This window comes from Caloenas nicobarica, chromosome 3 (genome assembly GCF_036013445.1).
Source record: "Caloenas nicobarica isolate bCalNic1 chromosome 3, bCalNic1.hap1, whole genome shotgun sequence".
NCBI lineage: Eukaryota > Metazoa > Chordata > Aves > Columbiformes > Columbidae > Caloenas > Caloenas nicobarica.
In genome coordinates this window covers 71248464-71271467 of record NC_088247.1, presented here as the reverse complement: position 1 = coordinate 71271467, position 23004 = coordinate 71248464, and the positions used below count along the sequence as shown (strand labels likewise).

The following is a 23004-nucleotide window of genomic DNA, read 5'->3' as shown; positions in this document are numbered from 1 at the left end:
AAAGAGCAGGGCAGCCAAGACTGTCTGAGAACGCATCTGGAGCAGCCCCTTCCCTTTTCTCCACAGCTCATCTATGAATACCAGGCTGCCAAGGCTGTACAAAGTGATCCTCACCACTCGGTGTGATGGCGTGTGTAGCCTGGGGGAAGGAGGTGACTCAGTAGTGCCCGAGTCCAGCCCATGAGCTTGCCACAAGCAAGAGACATGATGCCAGCACTCCTGCTCAGTATGGACACCCATGGGGAGCATAAGAAGGGCTCATGCATGAGAAGTTTGGCAGCCTGGAACAGGCAGGACTGGGGCCAGCATGAAGACAGAGATGCCAGGTGAGGTGGAGGAGTGGAGAAATTGATCTCAAGTCCTCTCCTGTTTTTATTGCCTACATTTTACTCCCTCACAATGCTGCTGACCATAGAGAAGGGAGAAATGCTGCTACTGGGTGTTTTTGGAGAGTTGTGGCATTAATGTGCAGGAGCAAAATATGTGGGCAAGGCAGGTTAAACATCTGCTACAAGACACTGAGTGGGACAAGACGGATCATGCTGACAGATGCCAGGAGTGAAGACCAACCTCTGTGTGCTCCATTGTGCAACATTTTTGGACATACCTTAGACTATACTTACAGGACACAGTCAGTGCTTCACTCAGCTCCAAGAAAGAATATTGAATTACAGAACAGAGAAGGTCAATGAAAGTAAAAAATGGAGGTTAATGATGGAGAATCAGCAAAAGCTTATGGGGATTTTTTTTGCAGCTTAAATAAACACAGTCCATATTTTTAATGGATGAAGAGGATCTGCAGCTCACAGAACAAATATCCCCAGAAGGATGAAGTGTGGAAAGAAATTAGATGGGCAGAAATGCTATTGTAATTACATTCAAGAAGAGTTTGAAAGCATCCTGGGAAATAGTCTGCAATGCTTTTACTCCTACTGTAAGATAAACTGGTTCTTCCTGCCCACAGTACTCCAGGGACAAACACAATTCTTGTAATTTTGGGAAAAGTACCTCCTGAAAATGCACAATAGGAGCACGTGGTGTATTTGCACTTTGTATGTTTCTACTTACAAGTTTCCAAAACTTTAGAAATAACACACTGCAAGTTTTGCCTTGTGAGGGATGGACTCTTTCTTAGAGATCCTCTCTAAGACCTGAGAATGGACTTTGCTGCTCCTGAACCAAAACTGTGCTCTCATTAAAACTATTTTCTCGCTATGTGTGTGCAATGCTGAATGAACATCACATGCACTCCTGCCACTCATCCCCTGCTGTCAGGGCCTGCTGCAAGGCCTGGCCAAATAGCATCTCCTGCCATCTAGAGGCTTTTTGCATAAGCATGAGGGTATTGCCAACGTTCACGTGTGACCCGATCTCCAGATGCACCTGTGAGCTTGCACAAGTCGCATTTGAAAAGCATGCGGAGGAACAACTTGCAGCAAAAACCAAAGTCAGAAATTCTTCATGGGAGCCTCGGAGACTACTCTCCTTCCCTCGCTTTCTCTCACAGCCTCTTAAATAGTCATGCTTTCATCTGGGAGTCAGCTTGCAACATCCATTTCAAAAAAAAAAAAAAAAAAGCAGCATTTTTTTTAAGGTGTTTGTTTCCAAAAACGTGATCCTTTCCTTTTATTCGGCACTGGTGAGGCAACACCTGGAGTACTCTGTGTTCAGTTCTGAATTGTCTGGCATAAGAGAGACATGGACATACAGGAGAAAGTCCAATGAAGGGCCACAAAGATGACGAAGGGACTGGAGCATCTCTGATCTAAGGAAAGGCTGAGAGACCTAGGACTTTTCAGCCTGGAGAAGACCCAGGGGGATCTTATCCATGTGCATAAATCTCTGATGAAGGGAGTAAAGAAGATGGAGCCAGGTTCTTCCCAGTGGTGTCCAGTGACAGAACAGAAATCTATGGGCACAAACTGAAATACAGGAAATCCCATTTAAACAACAAGAATTTTTTTTTTTTTTATTATGCGATGGTGGTTAAACATTACCACAGGTTGCTAAGAGAGACTGTGGAGTTTTCTTCCTCAGAGATATTTAAAATGTGAGAGGACATGGTCCTGAGTAACCTGCTGTAGCTGACTCTGCTTTCAGTAGAGGGGATTGGACTAGACAATCCTCCGAGGTCTCTTCCTGCCTCAGCCATTCTGTGAGCCTATGATCATTTTTGCCGAACAAATAAACCCACTGTCAAAATTTACTGGAGTTTGCACTTTGCTTCTGTGAAATTTCGGTTCTGGTTTTGTCTGGCTGCATGACATAGTGGTTCATATTGTTCATAGACTTGTACACTACTTCAGGTTGGAAGGAACCTTTGGAAGTCAGGTCCAGCCTACCACTCAAAGCAAGGACAACATCAAAGCTAGATCAGGGTACTCATGGCCCTCTCCAGGCCAGTTATGAGCATCCTCAGGGCTGGAGTTTCCCCCATCTCTCTGGGCTGCTGTACCTGTGCTTGATCCCCTCCATGACAAAAATATTTTCCTAATAGTTAACTGGAATTCCCCATGTTGCATTTTGTGTCCATTGGCCTTCATCCTTTCACTGTGTGTCTCTCGGAAAAGTGTGGCTCCACTTCCTTTACAACCCCATTAGGCTGTTGAAGATACCAACTCAATCAATCCCCACTAGCCAAGCTTTTCGTCCCCAGGGCACAACTAAAGCCAGAGCTTGTCCTCTCCTTGTACCTCCTGAGCACCAGCACCCTAAACACTGTGGTCACCCACTTCTTGATCCACTCCAGTTCGCCCAGTGCTGGGGGCCCAATGGTACTGTACTCCACAGGCAGGCTCACCTGCGCTGAGCGGAGGAGAAGTACAACATGGAGCCTGCTGGCTGTGTCCTTGCTAATGCAGCTTGGTCTGTGGCTGACCATTGCCACAAGGGCCTGCTGCTGGTGCTTCCTCAGCACCTGTCAGGTGGAGGTTTCCCCAGCTCTTCTTCTGCTGGTCAAGCTGTTTGGAGCTGAGTGACACGACTGGCACTGAGGAGTTATGGCAACTGTTAGCACCCCAGGGCCTGGCCCCCAGGTTGTTGCCTTTGGCACGTAACTTCCCAATGTTGACACCACAATTATGGCACTCGGCTATGATGCTGATGTTATTCTGCTCCGAGTGCTCATCCCCACCAGGGCCGTACTTTTCACTGACTGTAGTGGTGCAACTGGCTCAGCGATGTGGCACAAGTCTGGTGGGAGTGCTCCCTGCTTTATGGGACACAGAAGCATGATGAGAAAGGAATTGGCAGTACAAGGCATGGCTTTATTTTAAAATGTTACTAGCTAAGGGCCCTCCAGCAGACTGGCAGCTCTCCAGGGGTGGAATTTTTTAGACATCCAGGATGCCAGCCTCCCCTCAGGAAGCAGAGCTGGGCTGCAGCATTGACCTCATTCCCCTCTGCACTTACCTCATTCTCTTCTGCCAGAGGAAGGCAGCTCATCATATGAATAATATCTATCTGCCTGGTGAGAAAAAAGGACATGGGTTTGGAGGACAGAAAACTGTATAGTTTCTTGCAGGGAGAAACCACAAGGGGTGATTCACATTGTTCAGTGGGTTGGGTTACCTCCTGTGAAGGCCTTCAATTATCTTTCCAAGTAACGCCCAATGCTTCCTTCATCACCAAAGAGCTCTTCTGTTTGCATCCTGGGTCCACATGCTGGGCTTTGGCTGCCCTTGAGAGCCCTTGGCATTTCTCGCATGCTGGCAATTGTTCCTGATGCCTTTGAGGCAGAAATCCCAATTCTCAAAAAATCTGGGACAGTGATCAGAGATTAGCATCTAGAACTGACCACGGCCAGACAATGCTTTGAGCAATTTTTTCGCCTGTCTCTTCCTCCCCACCCCTTCCCCTGTTGTGTTTTTCTCCCTTTCTTTTCCAGCTCTATACAATTCCCCACTGGGCAGGGCCCTGGTGTTCCTCTGCCACGGAGACACTTGGACCAGAGGCTATGCAGGCACAAGCTGTGTGGATTTTCTTCCTGTGAGTATCCTCCCTCTTCTCCATCCCCGTTCCCTCAAGGATCACTCCGACAAGAAGACAGGGTTCGTGCAACACCCCTCACAGCCTCTGAAGGGACATGCTGTTCTCTAAGCTGGTGCCAAGGGCTTGGAGACCAGATGCAGATGTGTCTTTGCCAGCAAGGAGGGCATGGGAGGAGAGCTGATGGAGAGAAAGACCTGTCCCTCTGCCATTAGCACCATGCAGAGGTATATGATGATGTTGCCTGTCACACAGTGCAGTCACGAAGATGTACAGCTGTTTCAATGGGTATGGGGTTTAGCTCCAAGCAGGCATGCTGCTTCTCCGATGGTGTCACAGCAGGACCACCACTGTCGTGGGGACAGTGGGAAGTGGGGAAGGAGAGGGTGGGCAAGTGGTCAGGGCACTGCCAGGGCCTTTGAGAGAGGATCTGGACAAGAAGTGGCTTTCCTGACCCATGTGTCTTCAGTTGCCTCTTTAATCCCACCACCTCTTAAATAAACAAAGAGCAGCATGCAAAAATAATATCATCCCTTTGAGAAACTACCTACTATCATGATAATGTGTTACCCTGTGCATGGGGCAAAGGATGCAAATATGTTGATCAGATCACCTCATACAGCATAGAGAACTTATCCAGATGCCAAAGTCAAGGGAACAGACTGCATACCACTGCATTTCATGTGTTTCCCTGCTGTGTCCTAATGCTGACTCTGCCCTGGCTGGTTTAGCCTCAGATAATATTTACACTGGAGAGGAACAATGCATAGTGCCCTCCACCCCTGTCCCCAGCACCCCTCAGTTCCTCTCCAGATGAGGCTGCAGAAAAAAATATGGTCTCAGCTCCTCACCCATGAGGCATTCCTGAATGGGACTGTCCCACCCCAAGGGTCTTTCCAGCAGGGAATGAAGGATGAATGAATCAAAACCCACCTGTGGTCTTTGCAGGTGAAAATGCAGAATGCATTGGCTGTGGAGAGGGAACATCCAGCTTTAAACACTAGGCCAAACCATGACTGGTGAAACTCTGCCCTGCTCTTTAGAGTCAGTGGCACAAGTCTCAGTTGCTTGTGCTGAAGACCGGGCTCTGGGCCAAGTCATGACTTTGATTCAATAAAAGAAAAAAAATACATTTTATTATTGCATGCCTCCACTAGAATCATAAAATGTCACTGAATAATTTAGGTTGGAATGGATCTGTGGAGTGCTCACATTCATTCTGTTGTCCACCAGGACCCCCAAGTCCGCTTCTGCAAAGCTGCTTTTGAGACAGTCACCCTAGGCTGTATTACTGCAAGGAGCTATTCCATCCCACGTGTGGGACTTCTTGCTTTGCTGAACTGCACAAGGATCCTGACAGCTCATTTCTCCAGCCTGTCAAAGTACCTCTGGTTGACAGCTCTGCCCTCCAGCACATCGACCACTCCCCAGCCCCAGTTTAGTATTAGCCACAGGCTTGCTGACAGTGCACTCCATCTGTACACTCCATCCATGCACTACATCCTGTTACCCAGGTTATTAGACATTATTGGCCCCAGCACTGGCCCTTAGGGATGGCACTTGCAACCAGCTGTCATTTGGACTTTCCACTATTTTTGATCACAACACTTTAAGGTGGATATAAAAATAGCTGAGACACGAGACTCAAAGTCCAACTATCCAAGCCATATTTCATTATTCTGCCTACAAGCACACTGTGGGAGACCATACCAAGTGCCTTACAAAAGCCAAAGTCAATGACGTCCACTTTTCTCCCTTTCTGCCCAAAGCCAGTCATCTCAACAAAGAATATGATCAGGCTGGTGAGGTCTCATCTGCCCTTTGTAACTCCACACTAGCTGCCAACCACCTTCGTACAGGAACAACACATTCATCTGCTTCCAGTCCCTTAGAAAAAGTTGACGCCTACTCCTTTCCCAAAGAAGACTTTTTGAAAGCTAACAATTTGTCACTTTGTCAGATTACTTGACACAGATGACCAGAAAGGATGAAATAGAAATGGAACCAGGTATCATAGGTTTATTAGAGAAAAAAGTTATACCTTGGGACCATATATTTGGCACTGTCCTGAAGCAAAAGTATGTGAGAACAATGAAAATGTTAAAACCCAAATCACCATGAAAAATAAAATGCTCTTTTAATCACTTTAGTTCCTTTTTTTTGTCCCCATACAATTTACAATAACTGCAGGAAGCAACTGAAAAGGTGTTAGACCTACACTACACGAGCAAAGGCTGTTGAGATGTTACCATGACATGGTAAGTCCATGAAAGGTACTGAGTGAACCATTAATGCTAGATTACCCAGAAAGACTACTAAAATCCTACGTTATTGCAAGCTTCCAAATGCCTGCTAGAAAAATCATCATTATACATTTCATCCACGTCAGCCTTTGCTTTCTGATCTGGATGGAAGAGATTTCAGTAGTATTTTAAATGAACTGTATCTCAGTTTGTCCCCAGGGCGGATCAAAATCAAAGGAGTTTCCTGCTACTTGATTCTTGTATTTGTGGCTTGGGCTTCCTTTTGGAGGGCAAGCAAGTTAAAAGCAGTTTCTAATTTGCAAGTTACTCATCCCATGCCCCTACACAGTGAAGTGAAAGATACCGACAAGGAATAAATAACACACCAAATAAGATAAGAATGGATTGAAGACAAGTTGCACTAAAAGTTTCAAATAATAAAGGACAGAAAGTTTAACTCATGCTGATAAAATGCTGAATATGTGTTTTTGCTGGACTACACAGTGCCACTCTAACATGGATAGAGGGGTAGATCCCCATTGAAAATCCAGTCCAAAGGCTGCCAAAGAAGTGGGACACAGGTCTTTGATCAATAATTCAAATGTTAGATCAACAGTACTCAGAATGCAGCTCTTTCCTTGGTTAATATATTGTGCATAGCAATATCTCAAAGAATTAACAGCACCTTTTACATTAAAATTCCAAACACATTTATCTAGCAAACAAGAAAAACTCAGCATCTTTAAGCAGTACTTCTGCAGATGTACAGTACTGTATTTATATAGATACAGATATAGATATCTCAAAGTGAATTTACACTGTGACCTGGTGATTAGTCCAGCAGCGGGCAAACTCACAGGGTAAGTCTTCAGGAGAATATATTGCCTTTGGTGGGCAGCCGGTTATGTGTCATGATTGCATAGGGGAGCCCCGGCGGGCAGCAAAGGACAGTTTAGCATTCCGTTAAGCAAGCACAGCATGCTTAGGTCGTTCCTGCAAGATATAAAAAACTTCCAAATTTTCATGGCTAATACAGTTCTAGTTTTCACAGGTTGCGCACATCGCAACCACCTCTCCGTGCCTTAAAGACCCAAAGGAGGAAGGTAGGACACCAAACTTATATCCTGTCCCTGCTTCCAAGCAGAAATCAAGCAGCACCATAGATTTAGGCTGGTGAAGTGGGGACCATGTTTGGAAACAGGGGTTTCTTGAGCAGCTGGTCTTCACTGGTTTGCCTCATTCATCTTTTTTTTTTTTTTTTTTTTTTGACTCTTTTCTGAATCAGTTGCTCACAGTCCTCTGGTAGAAATCATTTGAAAAGCATAGTCTGCCTAGGACAGGGAAGCAGACTGTTACCATTTCCCTGGGATGGGCACGCCACACTCATACCAGCCCACATAGTAGTAGGGTGTTGTGTATCCAATGCGTCCAAACGATACAGGCTCCTGGCGGTACTGGCGGTAATACCCTGTCAGGAGAAAAACGCTCGTTTGCATTTCAAAACAAAGACATCGTAATTTAACAAAAGTAACAGATGCAGCAAGAGTCGATCCTACAGTCCAAATGAAAATTAGAAGCTGTTTGGTAGGGAGTTTGACAAAAGGGTATTTGCTAGCCCTGGTACTTGCTTTAGATATTTCTTGAATGATTTAACTCTGGTCCTTTATATTTCTTGTAGGTAGATTAATAGATGTTACTGTCCAAATTCTCTTGAACTATTGTGTAATGCTGTGCTCTGCCAAAGCGCTTCTGCATTTCATTTCAAAAGGTGGCTATATTTCCACTGTGTTTATGAAGTTTGCCAGTCTGTTAAAAAATACGAAGGACTCTGGGGCAAAAAATACCATCAAATCGTATTATCTCACAGGGCTCAAGAGACTATCAACAAACAAACACGAGCTTTTCACAAAACAAAGAGGTATCGTTTCATGCAGTAAATATGGAGTTAAGCCCTTTCTCCTCTTTTTTCTTCATCTGCAGAAAGAATGTGACTGCTTAAAGCATTAGGAGAGATGCAGCATTCTTCTCTGCATAGCTCGTGCACTGGAACATCTGAAACACTCATGTCTTGTGCCAATAATATAATTTTGTGTGCACTTTGTCTCCTAGACCTAGTAACACGCATCTGGATTAATCATCCTTCTTTTGAACTAAGAAATGCAGTACTTCCTAGTGAGAGATAAATATCAGTGATTATTTCAGTATCTTCCTGGTAACGCAAATATGAAAAGAATATCAACAAATAACTTAATGTGGAAACCACTAAAGTCAACTTAATATTTTAAATCAATTGACTTATTGAAAAGATTGACTGACTTTCATGACTGAGTTCATTTTGTGAAGCAAGCCATCACCACCTTGGCCATGTGAGCTGAGCAGTTTACTCAAAGGTACTCCTTCAAGGTGAGAATTTTCACGCAGAGGGAGAAATCTACCAGGGCAGAAAAAAAGTCTTGCAGTCCAACCATAAGTCACTAGACGTATTCCTATATGTTTTATATTGAATGAACTGGTCAAAAATCATTTGCAAAAGCTGTCTTTGCAGAACACATCTGGTCTTTGCTGGCATGTGGAAGAGTTTGCACATCTATTCAATGAGGCATATTTTATAATTGGGAGAATGGTTCCTAGACCTATACACTTTTTTTCTGGTTTTGCATTCTGTTCCTGTAAATTATTTGCATTACATGCACCTCTCTTTCTTTGTGTCTCTCTCTCTGTCAACACCCACAAGTCCTTCTGGGACTTTCATAACCTGTTCAGCTAGGCCTGAGTACAAGACCATCTCATCACCTGCTGCACCAGCGGGACTTCTCAGAGAGCTGCCAGCAGCCACAGACAAAGAGCCCTGCTCTGTGTCCTGCACCCTGCCCCTTAAACCTCCGGATGGGGTGACAGGAACCTGGCCAGCACCCCACTCCCAGGCTGCTGTACCTCGGATGGTGGGCAGGGCTTCAACGTATGTTTGAGGTCCTGTTCTTCCATCCAGGTGTGAATCCACAAACTGGCAGTGGTCCTCGCCCCTTCCCCAGCTGTCCCCGATGCTGTAGAAGGTGTCTGAAGGGTGATAGAGACAGATGATTTGACTCAGCATTATTTTTGTTTGGGATGCTCTTCACCACCAGGAAAATAGATGTGGGAGAAAGAAGATGTACTGCAGTGACAAACACAGTATTACCAATGAACAAACAGTGGCTGAAAAGAAGGGAGAATGCTATCTTCACAGTAAGGAGAAATTACGGAAAAGAGAAATTGGTTATAGCCCAGTAAAGAATAGTCCTCGTTTTGCAAGTCCATGAACACTGCACCACAGATAACAGGTGGAGGGAATTTCAACCCAACCAGTCATTTCAGTAAGTCATATGAAAGTAAAAAACACTCCATTTGTCAATACTGTCAGTTTGACTGCAGTCTCAAATGAAAACTAAAAACTGTGGAATTCTATTTCTAGCAGATGAGGTGGGTCATGCCACCCTGATTATTTCTTATTTCTGTGCATTCAAAGACTGCCTTTAAACTATACCAATGCATTGCAATAAAAGCAACACATCAGCATAATCCAAAAAGCCATTGAGATAATCTCAGTACCCCAGATCAACAATATGGAAAGTTTTCTCCATTATGTCTCAGCAAACACACCTGTGTAAGAGCTCCTGTTAATCCTTAGGAGTACAGCTCACCCAGTCACTGTCACACCAGCCTTTCCTCCACTGTTCCCCCTGTCAGTCAATCTCCCCTGGGGTTCTCTGGGGTACATTCCTCTGTCCTTCGAGAGAAGGACTCCCAGACAGCCATCACACAAGTCTTTCACAGACAAGGCGAAGAAAGCGAGCAGGGAGAGGTGACAAGTAATCATATATCAGGAAATTAATCTCGGTGCCTACCTTTCAGGTCATCGCTGAGGTAAATCTTGTACCGTAAGGAGTTGCAAAGAACCACTCCTACAAACTTGCGGTACCAAGTTCGTTTCACGTACTGCTTGCCGCTGCAGTCTGAATAGGTTGGGTCATATTTAAAAGTGAAGGGGATCCAGATAGGCTCACCACCTTGGAGAAAAAAAAAAATCAACATTAAGGATAGACTTTAGCATTTCAGTCTGAGTTTTGTTGAAGTTAATATCTGATAATATGTTTTACAAGAGAAGCTGCAGCAGATTAATGCATGACTTTTCGATATCCAGAAATACTACTTCAAGAACAAATATTATTTAAAAAAAATAATAACTGTTAAAATTATTTTAAAAAAATATTTCATGTACTGAACCACAGTTTTAACTAAACAAAACCTCATCTAGGTGTTCCTGCTCTGGCAGGGGGATTGGACTATTCCTCCCTTACGAGGAAAGGCTGAGGGAGCTGGGTCTCTTTAGCTTGGAGAAGAGGAGACTGAGGGGTGACCTCATCAATGTTTATAAATATGTAAAGGGTGGGTGTCACGAGGATGGAGCCAGGCTCTTCTCAGTGACAACCAACAGTAAGACAAGGGGTAATGGGTTCAAGCTGGAACACAAGAGGTTCCACTTAAATTTGAGAAGAAACTTCTTCTCAGTGAGGGTGACGGAACACTGGAACAGGCTACCCAGGCAGGTTGTGGATTCTCCTTCTCTGGAGACATTCAAAACCCGCCTGGACGCCTTCCTGTGTAACCTCACCTAGGTGTTCCTGCCCTGGCAGGGGGATTGGACTAGATGATCTTTCGAGGTCCCTTCCAATCCCTAACATTCTGTGATTCTGTGAAATAGTCTCACTGTTTTTAGTAAGACATCTTCTCTACCTAGTGATACTCAGTTTATTTTCTAAATAGAGCCTGATCTTAGGTCTGACCGTGACACTGCCTAAATACAGTCACTTGCAGTTTAACACTAAGTATAAACCTTAATGCTTTTGCTAAAAAAACAGATGTTAAAAATTCTGCTGTAAGTGCCTGTGATGCAAATTAAAGCCTATTCTTGATGTTTGGTTAAAATGATCAAATCACAAATGTACTTTTCTGTTTTGTTTTCCCACATTACATTAAAACAGATGAGGTTCCAATAACAGACAAGTGAGACTTTTCCTGGGGAACTCTGTCCAAAGCATTGCTGCAGAGGAACCTGCTTAACTGTATTGCAAAAGACTAAATATTCCTACGGGCTTGCCTAAATGTTTGCTTTATACTAACCAAGACAATATAATTTCTTTTGAAATTGCTGTTATAGTAATGTATATATAATTACAGAAAATGTTTCCAATCTGGTAATTAGTATTTTTGTCTCTAGCTACAGCACAAAGCCCTGGTTTTACTGTGCTGTTTTGAGGTGGTTTACAAATGAGGTTGAACGACTTTTTTTCGCTACTCATTCTTCCTCCGTCTCACTAGGTACATGGGCCAAATGCTGTAAACACTTGCATGTCAGAAGCAATCACTGATCAGCAATCCTCAGAACTCCACTGGCTTGGACACAAACATAACTGGACTGACTTTGTGCAATTAGTCACATGGTCAAAGGATTGCAGGATTTTGGCCAAAGTTTTCTCTTTAGAATAAAGCAATAAACTACCTATTTCTTGAACACAGTCTTATTGATGTGAATAGCCTGCTTTTGTCCATCACTTTAGCCCACTTCCAGAAATCCTGAAGGATGAACTTAATGTGTCCTGTAAGAGCTGCGCTGGATGTTCAGAAACTTAATTTCTACAGCTCTGCCACCTCTTTTTGGTCTACCTTATCTCTACCACTGCAGCTACACAAAAATATTTTGTCTTTGTCCAGCTGATGCAGAAAGCACAAGTGAAAAAGCCATCACGTTCCAAAACCTCCTTTCCCTGAACAGACCCACAAAATAACTGACAGCAAAAAGCCTGCAGGTGACCGGGGACATGGGAAGGCCACTGCTCTCAGAGGCCTCCCACACTGACTGCCAGAGACACAGAGCGCTCGTGCTCTCCAGTATCTGTGCATCATCGGAGACATCTGAGAGGACATGGGAAAAACAGACCAGCAAGCGTAAAGAAACATAGAAGGCAGGGAGACACTGGGCATTGTTTTCATGAACGATGTTGTCAAAAAGCCCCAAAACCAGCCATTTGAACCGCTTAGGGAAGCTGACAGAGCGTAATAAGTATGAGGTCTTTTTTTCCTGCATCTCTTCCAAGAGCACGTGCTGCCTGGGGTTGACCTACCAATGTGCGTGTCAGCAAGGCTGGACCCAGCACCAGGAAATCAGCTCTTCTGATGAGGGGCTTATTGCGAATTTGGAAATGCAAAGCAAGCTCAACAGCTTCGTGGCGTATCATTCAGGTCAGTAACAAATTCTCGAATTTTTTAGTATTTTTAAGTGCATGGTGGTCAGTATAGATGAGCATAACAACTAGAGATAGGAAAACCTGATCCTGCTGTTCAAGCTATGCTCAGGCAACTGAAGGACACAGATACAGCAGCAATATAGTTTAGTGCTTATTACTAAGCAATTATAGCTGTTGTACCATGCAAAGGTTAGGGCAAAATCAAGTGCTTATTGTAACATATCTTGACAAGATTTCTTTTCAAAGACCAGAATAAGGGGTCCTAAGACAGAAAATGTTTTGTGAATTAGCACGATGAATTACTACCTGATCCTGCTTAAAACTGTAACTCAAACTATGTGTTAATGTGCTTCTGTCACCTATATTGTAAATGTTTTGTGCAGGGTTTATGTACTTCATGAAAGAAACAGCAGAATAAGACTTACCAGGTGGTCTGACAATGAGGAGGGGATTGTCTAGAAGAATGAAACAAATAAAAAAATTAATATTTTGTTCCAAACCTTGTTTTACAATATGAAACATACAGTGTAATTCAAGAGAATGTCACTTGCAGAGTAACTGCCTTTAGCTACATTATAAATACGGGATTTACACTGGTCCTCAGAGCAGGAGGACAGTTTCACTGTAGGCTTCTGAATATATGGTGTAATATATAACCCACAGGCCTAACTTCCAAATAGAAATGTTACCTACCTCTTGTATGCAAACCTTGGTCTCAGACATCCATCATGCTTAGTACAGTTGTTTAGTGGTATTCATAAAAATGTGAAATTTATCATTTTAACTTTTTTGTCATACTGACAGAATTTTTGCAGGAATGCCCTGGGCAGTACAGGGAGCACTGTCCACTACCTCAGGAGCTTCTGTTTGCTTGAAATACTTTCCTTTTTAAATAAAGAAGAATGGAATAGGTGTGGAGTAAAGATAACAAAACAACATAATCTAATGCATTAGCTTGTCTGTATTTGTTATATTGCAGTTACTGTCATCTCTTAACTAGCCCTTATTGTGCACTAAATACCTGAAGAAAAAGCACAATGCTTGTCTACCCATGGGGAAGAAAAAATTCCAAGGAGGTTTTACAGCTTGATGAAAGAGAACAATGGTTTTCTGATCTCTTCAGTGGGTTACCAGGGGTAAGATTGGACATTTTCAATAAGCAACTTGATCCTATGACAGCATTCTTTATTGAATATTCTCATCAGCTCAAATGTTTCAATAGCACTAGAAGAGCACTGTGAATGAACAATTTCTGTCTCTCCTGACCTACTGCATCACTGTAACTATACTGTCTGGCTTTAGATTTAGAAACTGCTTTTGTATGTGTGCCAGCTGGAAAGCCACCTTTGACCACATGACAAACGGAAGATCAGTGCTGCAAATAAAACTTTAAATTTGGTGGATTTAACCTGTTAAAAGAAGCTCACAAGGTACCCAATTTTGGATAGGAAAGCCAGGCATTCAGGCTCATATACTGGCAGCCAGCTAATCAGCAAAACCCTGTAAGATACAGCATGCCCTATTTGTCCAACCTTAAACCTTATGCTTGGATTTATACTTGAGCTTCTCACTCCTTTAAAAAAATCTGAATAAATTATGCAGGACAATTGACTTATCTTGCATCTTTGTCTCCTTTCTGTGAAGATTTATTTCCATGGTTCTTGGTGGAGCTTCTAAAGCAAGCACTACAGGTTGAGGTCAAATGAGCAAAAGCAGACACTGTGTAAATGCCATATTGTCAAAAGGGCAAAATTTCCAAGAGACAACAGACCTTTCACTCAAGTAAAGACTGAATAATTTGCCTTTCATTATTCAGAAGAGCCATTGACCTCTGGCTCAATGGAAGAAGAAGAAATGGGTAAAAATAGCTCATTTAAGGTACTATTTTTAGAAGGGGGTGTTGCTGTTGAACACACTATTAGCCCTGTGAAAGACCAGTATGCCGTGCCAAAAAAAGAACACAAAACTTTGCCTGTCTGATGGAACAATTATTTCCCATCTTTCTTCCAGAGACAACCACTTCCAGCCATTCAGCTGTTCACAATGAGGAAGCTAATTTGCTAGATGTTTGGTCAATCTATCAAAGACATTAAACTTCCCATTGCTTCTGTATTGTTGAACATTAGTAGTCTTTTGCACTTTAAATTCAACTTCCTGTTCCCCTGAAGCTCACTTTAATGTCACATATCTTCATAGTAGCATTAGTGCATATTATTTTCCTAGCTTTACTGAAAACAAATAATTAACCTGGAAAAAAAAATCTCAAAAGCAGCAAGTTCAGGATAATCACCAATATTACTGTAATGGTTTCAGTCATTGCCCTGTCACACCTGTTATCAGGAATTCAGTTTTGAGATGAAAATAAAAAGCAAGGCATACCAGATTCTGTCACAAATGTGACTGAAGAGCTAACAGGCCCATAACCAAAGGGATTCTTTGCTTGGACTTTAAAATAATACCTGTAAAAAAAGAGACGGAAAATAAGATTAAAACATTGATTCCATTGCAATAGCTAGATTACAAATAATACTAAAACAGAGTGAGAATCAAATCAGCAGAATTCCACTAAGTTCAGGTGTCCTTTGTATTAAATTGAGTTGAATACTCAGTCAAAGTACAAGCTGGCTGTTACATACAAATTTCTCCTTTTTGCAATTGCTCACATGCAATTTTTTTATCATTTATTTTTATCACTCGCCTTCCAAAAAACATGCACAATTACATCCACTTTATACGAAACAACCAATAGCAATGCACTAAAAGAAAAAGTTGCATGGGAGTTAAATTCTGATCTCAGGAACAGTTTTAAACCAGATTATCTTCTCCAAAAGCAGTGGTGTGAACTGCAAACTAAAACTAGATCAGATTTATAAGAGATCAGAAGCTAAGCTTTTGACCTTTCTTTAAAAACTGTAGCAGAATTAAGACCACAATACTTGAGTAACATGAGAAAGTTTCACGTTGCCTTATTGATTCTCCAAAGTATTTAAATCACATGCTTAACTTAAAGCACATGACTCACCACTAGAACTCTGTTCTTTGCTTAATAGCAGAAAATTATTCTTGCTCTTAGAAAAGAATATGTATAAGCACATTTTTATTTCATTTCCAAATACAATGATTTTTAGTTGATGCCTATCCTGATATTTTTTCCCCAGAATGATGTTTTCTTCTTTCCCTTTTTCCTTTGTATCCAGGCCAGCAGAAACCCATTAGAATGGAAGATTAGCATTAAAAGTTTCAGCACAGTATTTTAAAAGTGCTTGAGTTTATGTTTTCCTTTCAAGGCTGCTTGCTCGATTTCATTCTTGTAAAGAAATTAATTAAAAAATGACCATGCCTCTGTAATATCCACATAGCATTTGGATCTGGATTTAGCCTCTCATCCAAAAGCAGACATCTCCAAAAGTTCTATACATGAGCCACATAACAGGGCGAGCGCTTACTTGCAGGGACAGGTGGCACTGAGCACAGGATTACCTCTCACTGCAATGTCCCATCCAAGTGGCAAGCTTGATGCTTCCCGTGAAAAAAAGGGGTTTTGTGAGGTTTTAGCATGTCTGGAGAGAGAGGAGAGGTGAAGTAAAAGGCCTCCTGTGTGCTCCTCTGCTTCTGGCCACCCGAGCAGAGCACAGCAGCCTGAGCACTACTTTAATCCCCTGAGCTGCCAATGCTCTCACAGGACACCTGCATCCAACCACACCTCCTTCACCCACTCATGCCTTCTTCATTCAGATTCGGACAGGGCTGGGGGTGCAAGGCTGACATCAGTGACAGGACATATGGCAGCGATTCCTCACTCTGGCTCCCAAAATGCCCCCAACACAGCACCAAGGGCACTGGCTTCACCCAGCACTTGCTATAACTACTTCATGAGAGCAGAAGAAAAATGTTTTCCAGCATACGTCTTTTCCACAAGGCTTCAAAGCACAGTGAAAACTTGTGTACAGATGCCTGACTTCCCGCTGCTTCCAAACAGTTGTAATTAGATACCACCTTTGCAACACAGTGGCACCTTCTGAGCAACCCTATGCTAGCTTCAAAACATTCCCATGAGAACCATTAAGTGCCATGATCCACATCTGAAATATGAGAGAGCAGCCCAAGAACCTCATGCTCAAAATGCATCTATTTAAAAGAGGAAAAGCATGCTGTTTTGTATCTTCTGTAATGCAGGAACTGATTACTTATGCAATCAGAGCAACTGTGCATTCAAGTGTCCTGTTACATACATAAAAGCCTTTCTGGGACACGATTGTTCAAGATGCCTGCCTGACGGTCTGGAAAAAAACAGCAATGAAGTTATGTGTGCATTTCCCTTTGCTAAATTGGAAAATTAGTTCCTAAGCCTTTATATACACAAGAAGTCTTTACTAGTGCCAGAAAGAGAGCCAGGTCTCATGACTTGCTGACCCATGGTTTAAACATAGACGATGCTATGATTCCTGTATTAAGAACGTCAATAAAATAATGCAGTCAGGATATATTTCTTTCTCAGACATGACAAATAAAAAAGAAATTGCCAAAGCCCTCCTAGGTCCAGGCATCTGACATTTTCATTAGTCAGAATCCTTCAGATGATGAATTTGCCAGGAAATCTCAAATCAGTATAACTCAACTGTTCTTCAGCACATAAATACACGAACAAAATTTGTAATATATAAGTTGATTGTGCTTTGATTACACTTTACTTAGGCAGAATTGCAACAGGCACAGAAGAATCATAACTGCAAGAGATGCGATACTGTTCGCTGTTCATTTTCAATACCAACAAGAAAAAAGCTTTTCCTCCTAATAATAAACCTCCTTAGAGATTTTATATACCACTTCTACTGACATGTCAAAAAAGGGGCATAACAAACTGTAATGGGGCAATGAATATGTAATAGTTTTATTCATTTAGACTATACAACTAATTGTATCACCATACCTGCCACTTTGAGCAAAACCATTTTATGACTTAATTCAAGCTGTCTCCCTTCTGTTTGAATTAAACAGCTGGCACTCACAGCCACAAAGTGAGATAATCACTCGGCATGCTAACTAAGGAAACAGCTGTTTTTAAAAAAAATTCGTTACCCTCAAAATCCTTTTCCCAGCCTCTCTAAAGGTGTGTCTGCATGGACCCCCCATCCCCGCACCCCAACCAGCGGCAGGCTGAGCTGGCAGCACCGTCTGTGTGTGCTGCAGGTGGCAGGGTGGGAGCCACAGCACAGTGACCGTGTGCCAGACATGGGGACGGTGGCACAGCCGCTGCTGGAGCTCCATTGATGCCGGGTGAGCACGAGGGTGGATGCACGGAGGGTACATGCAGATGTCTGGGAGGGAGAGCCACCCACACCCCAGAAAGGGGATGGGACGAGCTGACGTGATGGCTCTGCAACCCCTGTCCAGCAGGATCGGTGGATGAGGACAGATTGAGAGAGTTGGGGTTGTTCAGCCTGCAGAAGAGAAGGCTCCAGGGAGACCTTATAGCAGCCTTCCAGTGCCTAAAGGGGACCTGAAAGAAATTTGGAGAGGGACTTTTTATAAGGGCATGCAGTGATACAACAAAGCATAACGGCTTTAAACTGAAAGAGGGTAGATTTAGATTAGATATAAGGAAGAAATTCTTCACCATGAGAGTGGTGAGACTCTGGAACAGGCTGTCCAGAGAAGTTGTGGATGTCCCGTCCTTGGCAGTGTTCCAGGCCAGGCTGGATGAGGCTTTGAGCAACCTGGTCTGTGGAAGGTGTCCCTGCCCAGGGCAGGGGGGTTGGACCTAGATGATCTCTAAGGTTCCTTCCAACCCAAACCATTCTATGATTCTATGAGGAAGAAAAGAGGCTGGGAGTGGGTGGGAGAGGACAAGTAGGTTTCCTCCCACTAGCACATGGAGAGGGCAGCAGGGGTTGAAACCCTCCTCCTGCAACTGCACCACCCCTCCAGAAAAAAAACCACAACACGTAAATCAGCTGCCTGCAGGTTTACAGGCTAGTACAAAGTGTCTCCCTGCAACAAAAATGGCCTAGCACTACATCCACCATGAATATTTACAACAAACATTATAATATTACACTAGAGAAGAGCTGGAAGAGGAGCTTCCTGCACAGCTGGTGTGAGGCAGGCATGTGCCACACAGGTCTACCGCTTGCAGAGGACAAGGGTTGCATTGACATCTTACCTCTTTTGTGATGTCTGGTGATAGACAGCAGCCAGCTGTGGCTGATGCTGCTTGTTGGAGGGACTTTGGCTTTGCTTTAATGGAGACACAAAAAGGAAACAGACATTTTTGGTGCATCTGGCTCCCAGAGCCAGAAGATCCAGGCTCTGTCTGTAATTGTGAGCCCTGAGTAATGTTTGAGAGCCTCCTATGAAATGCTCTGTACACACTGGAATTGGTAGCAGGCACTCTGCGATCAAAATGCCCCTGGAGGGAACAAAAGCCAAGTGGACAGGGAAGAAGATCCGAAGAGACATGAAGATAACAGTGGTAAAGGATGGTGTTTTAAACCATGAGACTATCTAGCCACTCCTACCAGGCACTGCCACAACTTTCCTGCAGAAAGGCAAGCCGAAGAAAGAGATTGAAATGTTTCTGACGGGGATTGTAATGTTTGTGGCTGCAGAAGACTGGATTTAGTGGTTCAGGGGATGCTGTTCAGCCTTTTGCACCAGTCTTCTGTGACAGCTGAGAATTAAGGTTGGGGAAGGGACATTGTCAAGACTGACGGCTTTAAGATTTAGTAAGGTTTAAAGTAATTTTAGCATTTACATTCACACGTCACAAGGAAGTAGCTCCTGTGGCCACTGAGGCTGGCCAGAGTTTTGTTAATGGAAAAACTTCCACTTCTCAAAAGGAGGTTAGACCAGGCCTTGGAAGAAAACTTATGATGCGGGTTAAAAACAGACTTCCATTTTCCTAAACACCAGGCAGATGTTTTCCAGGAGATGCTGACAGCGTCAAATCTTCTCTAGGGCTGACTTCTGCCAAAATGCCAACCCTTCTCTGATGTGCTGTGCATGCTGCGAGATTGCATCACCAATAACCCCTCATGGGACACCCAGCAGCCAATAGCATCTGCATACAGGAAATCCGACTTAATCAATGCAAACACAAAACTTTTGGACTAACTTCATGCCACGCTTTCTTGGTTAGGCATGCGGTCTTTTCCCAGTGGTTAGGGAGTTATTTTTAAGACAACAAATATGCAATCAATTCAGCCTGTGGATTTGGAGATTGTAAATGAGATTGGACAACACGCACAATTTCTCTGCTGTAAAGAAGCCTTCTTCCCCATCATAGACCCCACATGAAGACTTCATTGCCTCTACTAAGTGAGGCATGCTAGTCCCAGCCCACAATCCTAGTGCATCTCCCATGTTCTGAAATACAGGAGCAACATGTGCCCCCAGTGTCTAAGAGACTGTAGTCATCAGCACGCGAAGAGCAATCGCCTAGTTCAAGGCAGCACCAAAAGTATTTCAGACTCAGAATTTGAGAGAAAAGTATGAGAGATGCTGAGCATCTGTCAATTTTAATGTAGCATCTACAATTTTAATGTAGTCCCTTTGTGGCTGTTTATTTCCCACCCAATTGTCATGAGTTATTACAATATCACACAAAGCACACATTCTTATTTTGCCATTTCAGTGAAACTTTTTTCAAGATAAAGACCTAAAGCTCCTGCCAGACTGATTTCTGATCGACTTCCACAGCTTCATTACATACCACCAAGCCCTCTCTTCCAGCACAACTCACATGATCAGACAGCAAAACCAGACCAGAGAGCAGCACCTCTCCTCACCAGCTCTTAGGTACCAAATCTTGGCCATGCCAGTATGTGGGAATGTACACACCGCATAACATCAAGAGTATGCTTAAGCAGACTCTTCCCCCAAAAATTTGATTTAGTTATGCATAAGAGTAGAACATTTTTTTTTTTTTTTTTTAAAATAAGATTTTCTCTGTTACTGATACGTGTTTATATATACACAAATATATATGCATGTACACAGTCATCTGCTCCAGGGTTAATACAGTAAACATGTCATGTTAGTAGCTGTGCAGTTTATAAAACAATTTGCTGTCAAACAGAATCAGTAAAATCTAGATCAGACATAAACATTTATACTAAGGCCAAGAAAAACAATTAACTATTCTCAAAATTTGTTTTACTTCTCAAACACAACTGAAAATAATGGATCAAATCTTTACCGTGTGTTGGGCTTCAGGTTCTCAATGGGCAAATGAGTAGTTCCTGCAGTCCTGGTTGACCACTTATTTTTTAAAAAGTCATCATAGGATGCACTGTAAACCAGATAGCCTGTAAAGAGGAAACACAAATAATTGTGAGGATTACAAATGAATTTTAAATAAATGATATCCCTCCCAAGTCTTAGGTGTTGTCGTACATTTTATGGGCTAAAGACAGTGGAAGCATCTATGAATATGGAAGTGATTTGACGTCTAACTCTCCTGGGAAAATCCTAGGCTAAAGTAATTTCCTGTTATTAGCCCATAATGATGGAGAGTTACCCTGTTGCAAATACTGATTTAAAACACAGTGAAGGCAGAAAGATGACAGAATCAACCCATTCATTGTTTTAAGTGGTACACTAACTGTGCATAAACTAATATTATTAGAAATATCATGTTTTTTAAAAAAATGTTGCGCAAACTGCACTCAGCACGGTACTGGATCAGTAGCCTTGAAGAATGAAACACTGTGGGACAGACATCACATGGCCTGTTCAAGTGCCACCTTCTGCCTTCCCAAGCATCATCGCAACCATTAGTCAGCTCCACGAGCTCCCACCCCTCTGCCATCTCTGTCAGTCACATATCTGCGCGAGGCTGCTGAAAAACTGCACATTAGCACCAAAGAAGTGGCCTTTTCCAATGCTTACTTCAGATCTTTGAGTCCATTGATAAAAAGGGGTTGATTGATTTCTAAAATACTTTGGTTATTTATTTACTCTAGTGTTTTTTAGCAACATTTGAGATTCATTCTTGAAGTCAGTTGGGCTTCTCTGTGGCTTTCAATAGGTCTGAAGACGTTAAAGGAGATCTAATTTAATACATTTGTTCAACATATTCCCCAGCCCTGAAGCTCATTTGTTGGACAGATATTTGAGCAAAATTTCAGTAAAACAAGGTAAGCATATCCTGGGCCACAGACTCTACTGGAGATAAACAACTCTGATATGTTTTTTTCCTAAAAAAAAAAAAAAGTGGACTAGAAGACCACCAAGCCAGAAGCCCCTCTACAAGCAGACTGCTCCTGTACCTGTATGCTCACAGTGGGGCAGGACCCAGAGCTACTCCAGCCACACAGTCACCTTAGCTTGGAGTGGACTGAAGCCAAGTGTGAAAGATGCTCCAAGGCAGGCTTGGAAGGTGACTGTGGTGGAGCTGAGGGCACTACCTGGGAGCAGAAGTGCTCAGCTGAGCAAAGTGCTATCACAGGTAGCATCCAGGTGAGAAGCAGTACCTTCAGAACCCCTAGCAGGAAAGCAGTGCCAAAATTTTTGAAATATCTGGACCAGCATGGGCTCGTTGGTCTGGCACTGAGGGATGACAAAGGGACCTTTCTTGCTCCTCAGAAAGTAGCTCGCTTCCGTTAGAGAGTTGCAGAGGAGCGAGAACTTCATGAACTGTTGGCTCAGTTTAAGGTAAAAATGGTCATTTAATAAAACCTCTCCCTTCCCCATTTCCCTCTCGGGAGAGCAACGCTCAGGAGAGTACCTGTTACCATGTCTCCTCGAGCAGGTTTAGCCCAGTCCACGATGACAAAAGAGTGACAGCCTTCGACTGCCACGACGGTGATGTTGTGAGGGGCTCTCAGAGGATGCAGCTCTTTCTCTCTGAGGTCATTAGGGATGATTTCATCGAGACTCTCCACTTGGAAGTGCTCCAGGGCCTCTGTCAAGGAGCAGGGGGCTGCTGGATCTTTATTGAGATAGGTGACATAGGGAGCTGGAAGAGACAGGGTGATGTTCAGTTAGCAGTTTGTAGGTACCACAGAGTAGCACACAGGCTGTCAATTTCCTGAAAAGAAGAGAATGAAGTTTTGTGATGCATCTGAAAATTCCTTCCCTTGCAGCCCAGAGATAGTTCACTGCTGACAAAAAACCCATGACTTGCACTCCATTTGATTAATGAGCAGGAAGAATGGGATGCCAATATTCAGGTCTACCCGACACTCACAACTGTACCAAATTATGCAAAGAAAGAAGGATCATCTTTGCTATGAAAGGCAGAAGAGAGCAATGTGACTGCAAGACCCTCTGCACGCTACCTCCAGCTGCTCTGGAGGTAGGGTAGAAACGTCACCTAAACCCTCTGCCTTTCCACACATGGGACCAGATCCCTGTCAGGGCCTTAGACCATCTAAGACTTTACCAGGTCTTAGTGGTTGTTTCTTACACAACTGAAGCTAGAGTGAAACAACAGAGAGAACAAGAAAAGTAATTCTAAGGTGAAGTCTGACCAGGTTAAATGAAGGGAT

At 43.1% G+C, this 23004-nt stretch overlaps 1 protein-coding gene across 2 annotated transcripts in view; it reads right to left on the bottom strand.

The window, feature by feature from the left end:
* Positions 1-5985: 5985 nt before the first annotated feature.
* The window catches only part of FNDC1 (fibronectin type III domain containing 1), a 69298-nt gene continuing 52279 nt past the window's right edge, over positions 5986-23004 (bottom strand). For both annotated transcript variants that reach the window (XM_065632029.1, XM_065632030.1), the window contains exons 14-20: positions 22242-22472; positions 20712-20820; positions 14894-14973; positions 12940-12969; positions 10115-10276; positions 9165-9287; positions 5986-7698 (exon numbers count right to left, since the gene is read on the bottom strand). In XM_065632029.1, coding sequence (XP_065488101.1) covers positions 7583-7698; positions 9165-9287; positions 10115-10276; positions 12940-12969; positions 14894-14973; positions 20712-20820; positions 22242-22472 — 851 coding nt within the window. In that variant the 3' untranslated portion in view covers positions 5986-7582. The remainder of the gene's footprint in view (positions 7699-9164; positions 9288-10114; positions 10277-12939; positions 12970-14893; positions 14974-20711; positions 20821-22241; positions 22473-23004) is intronic.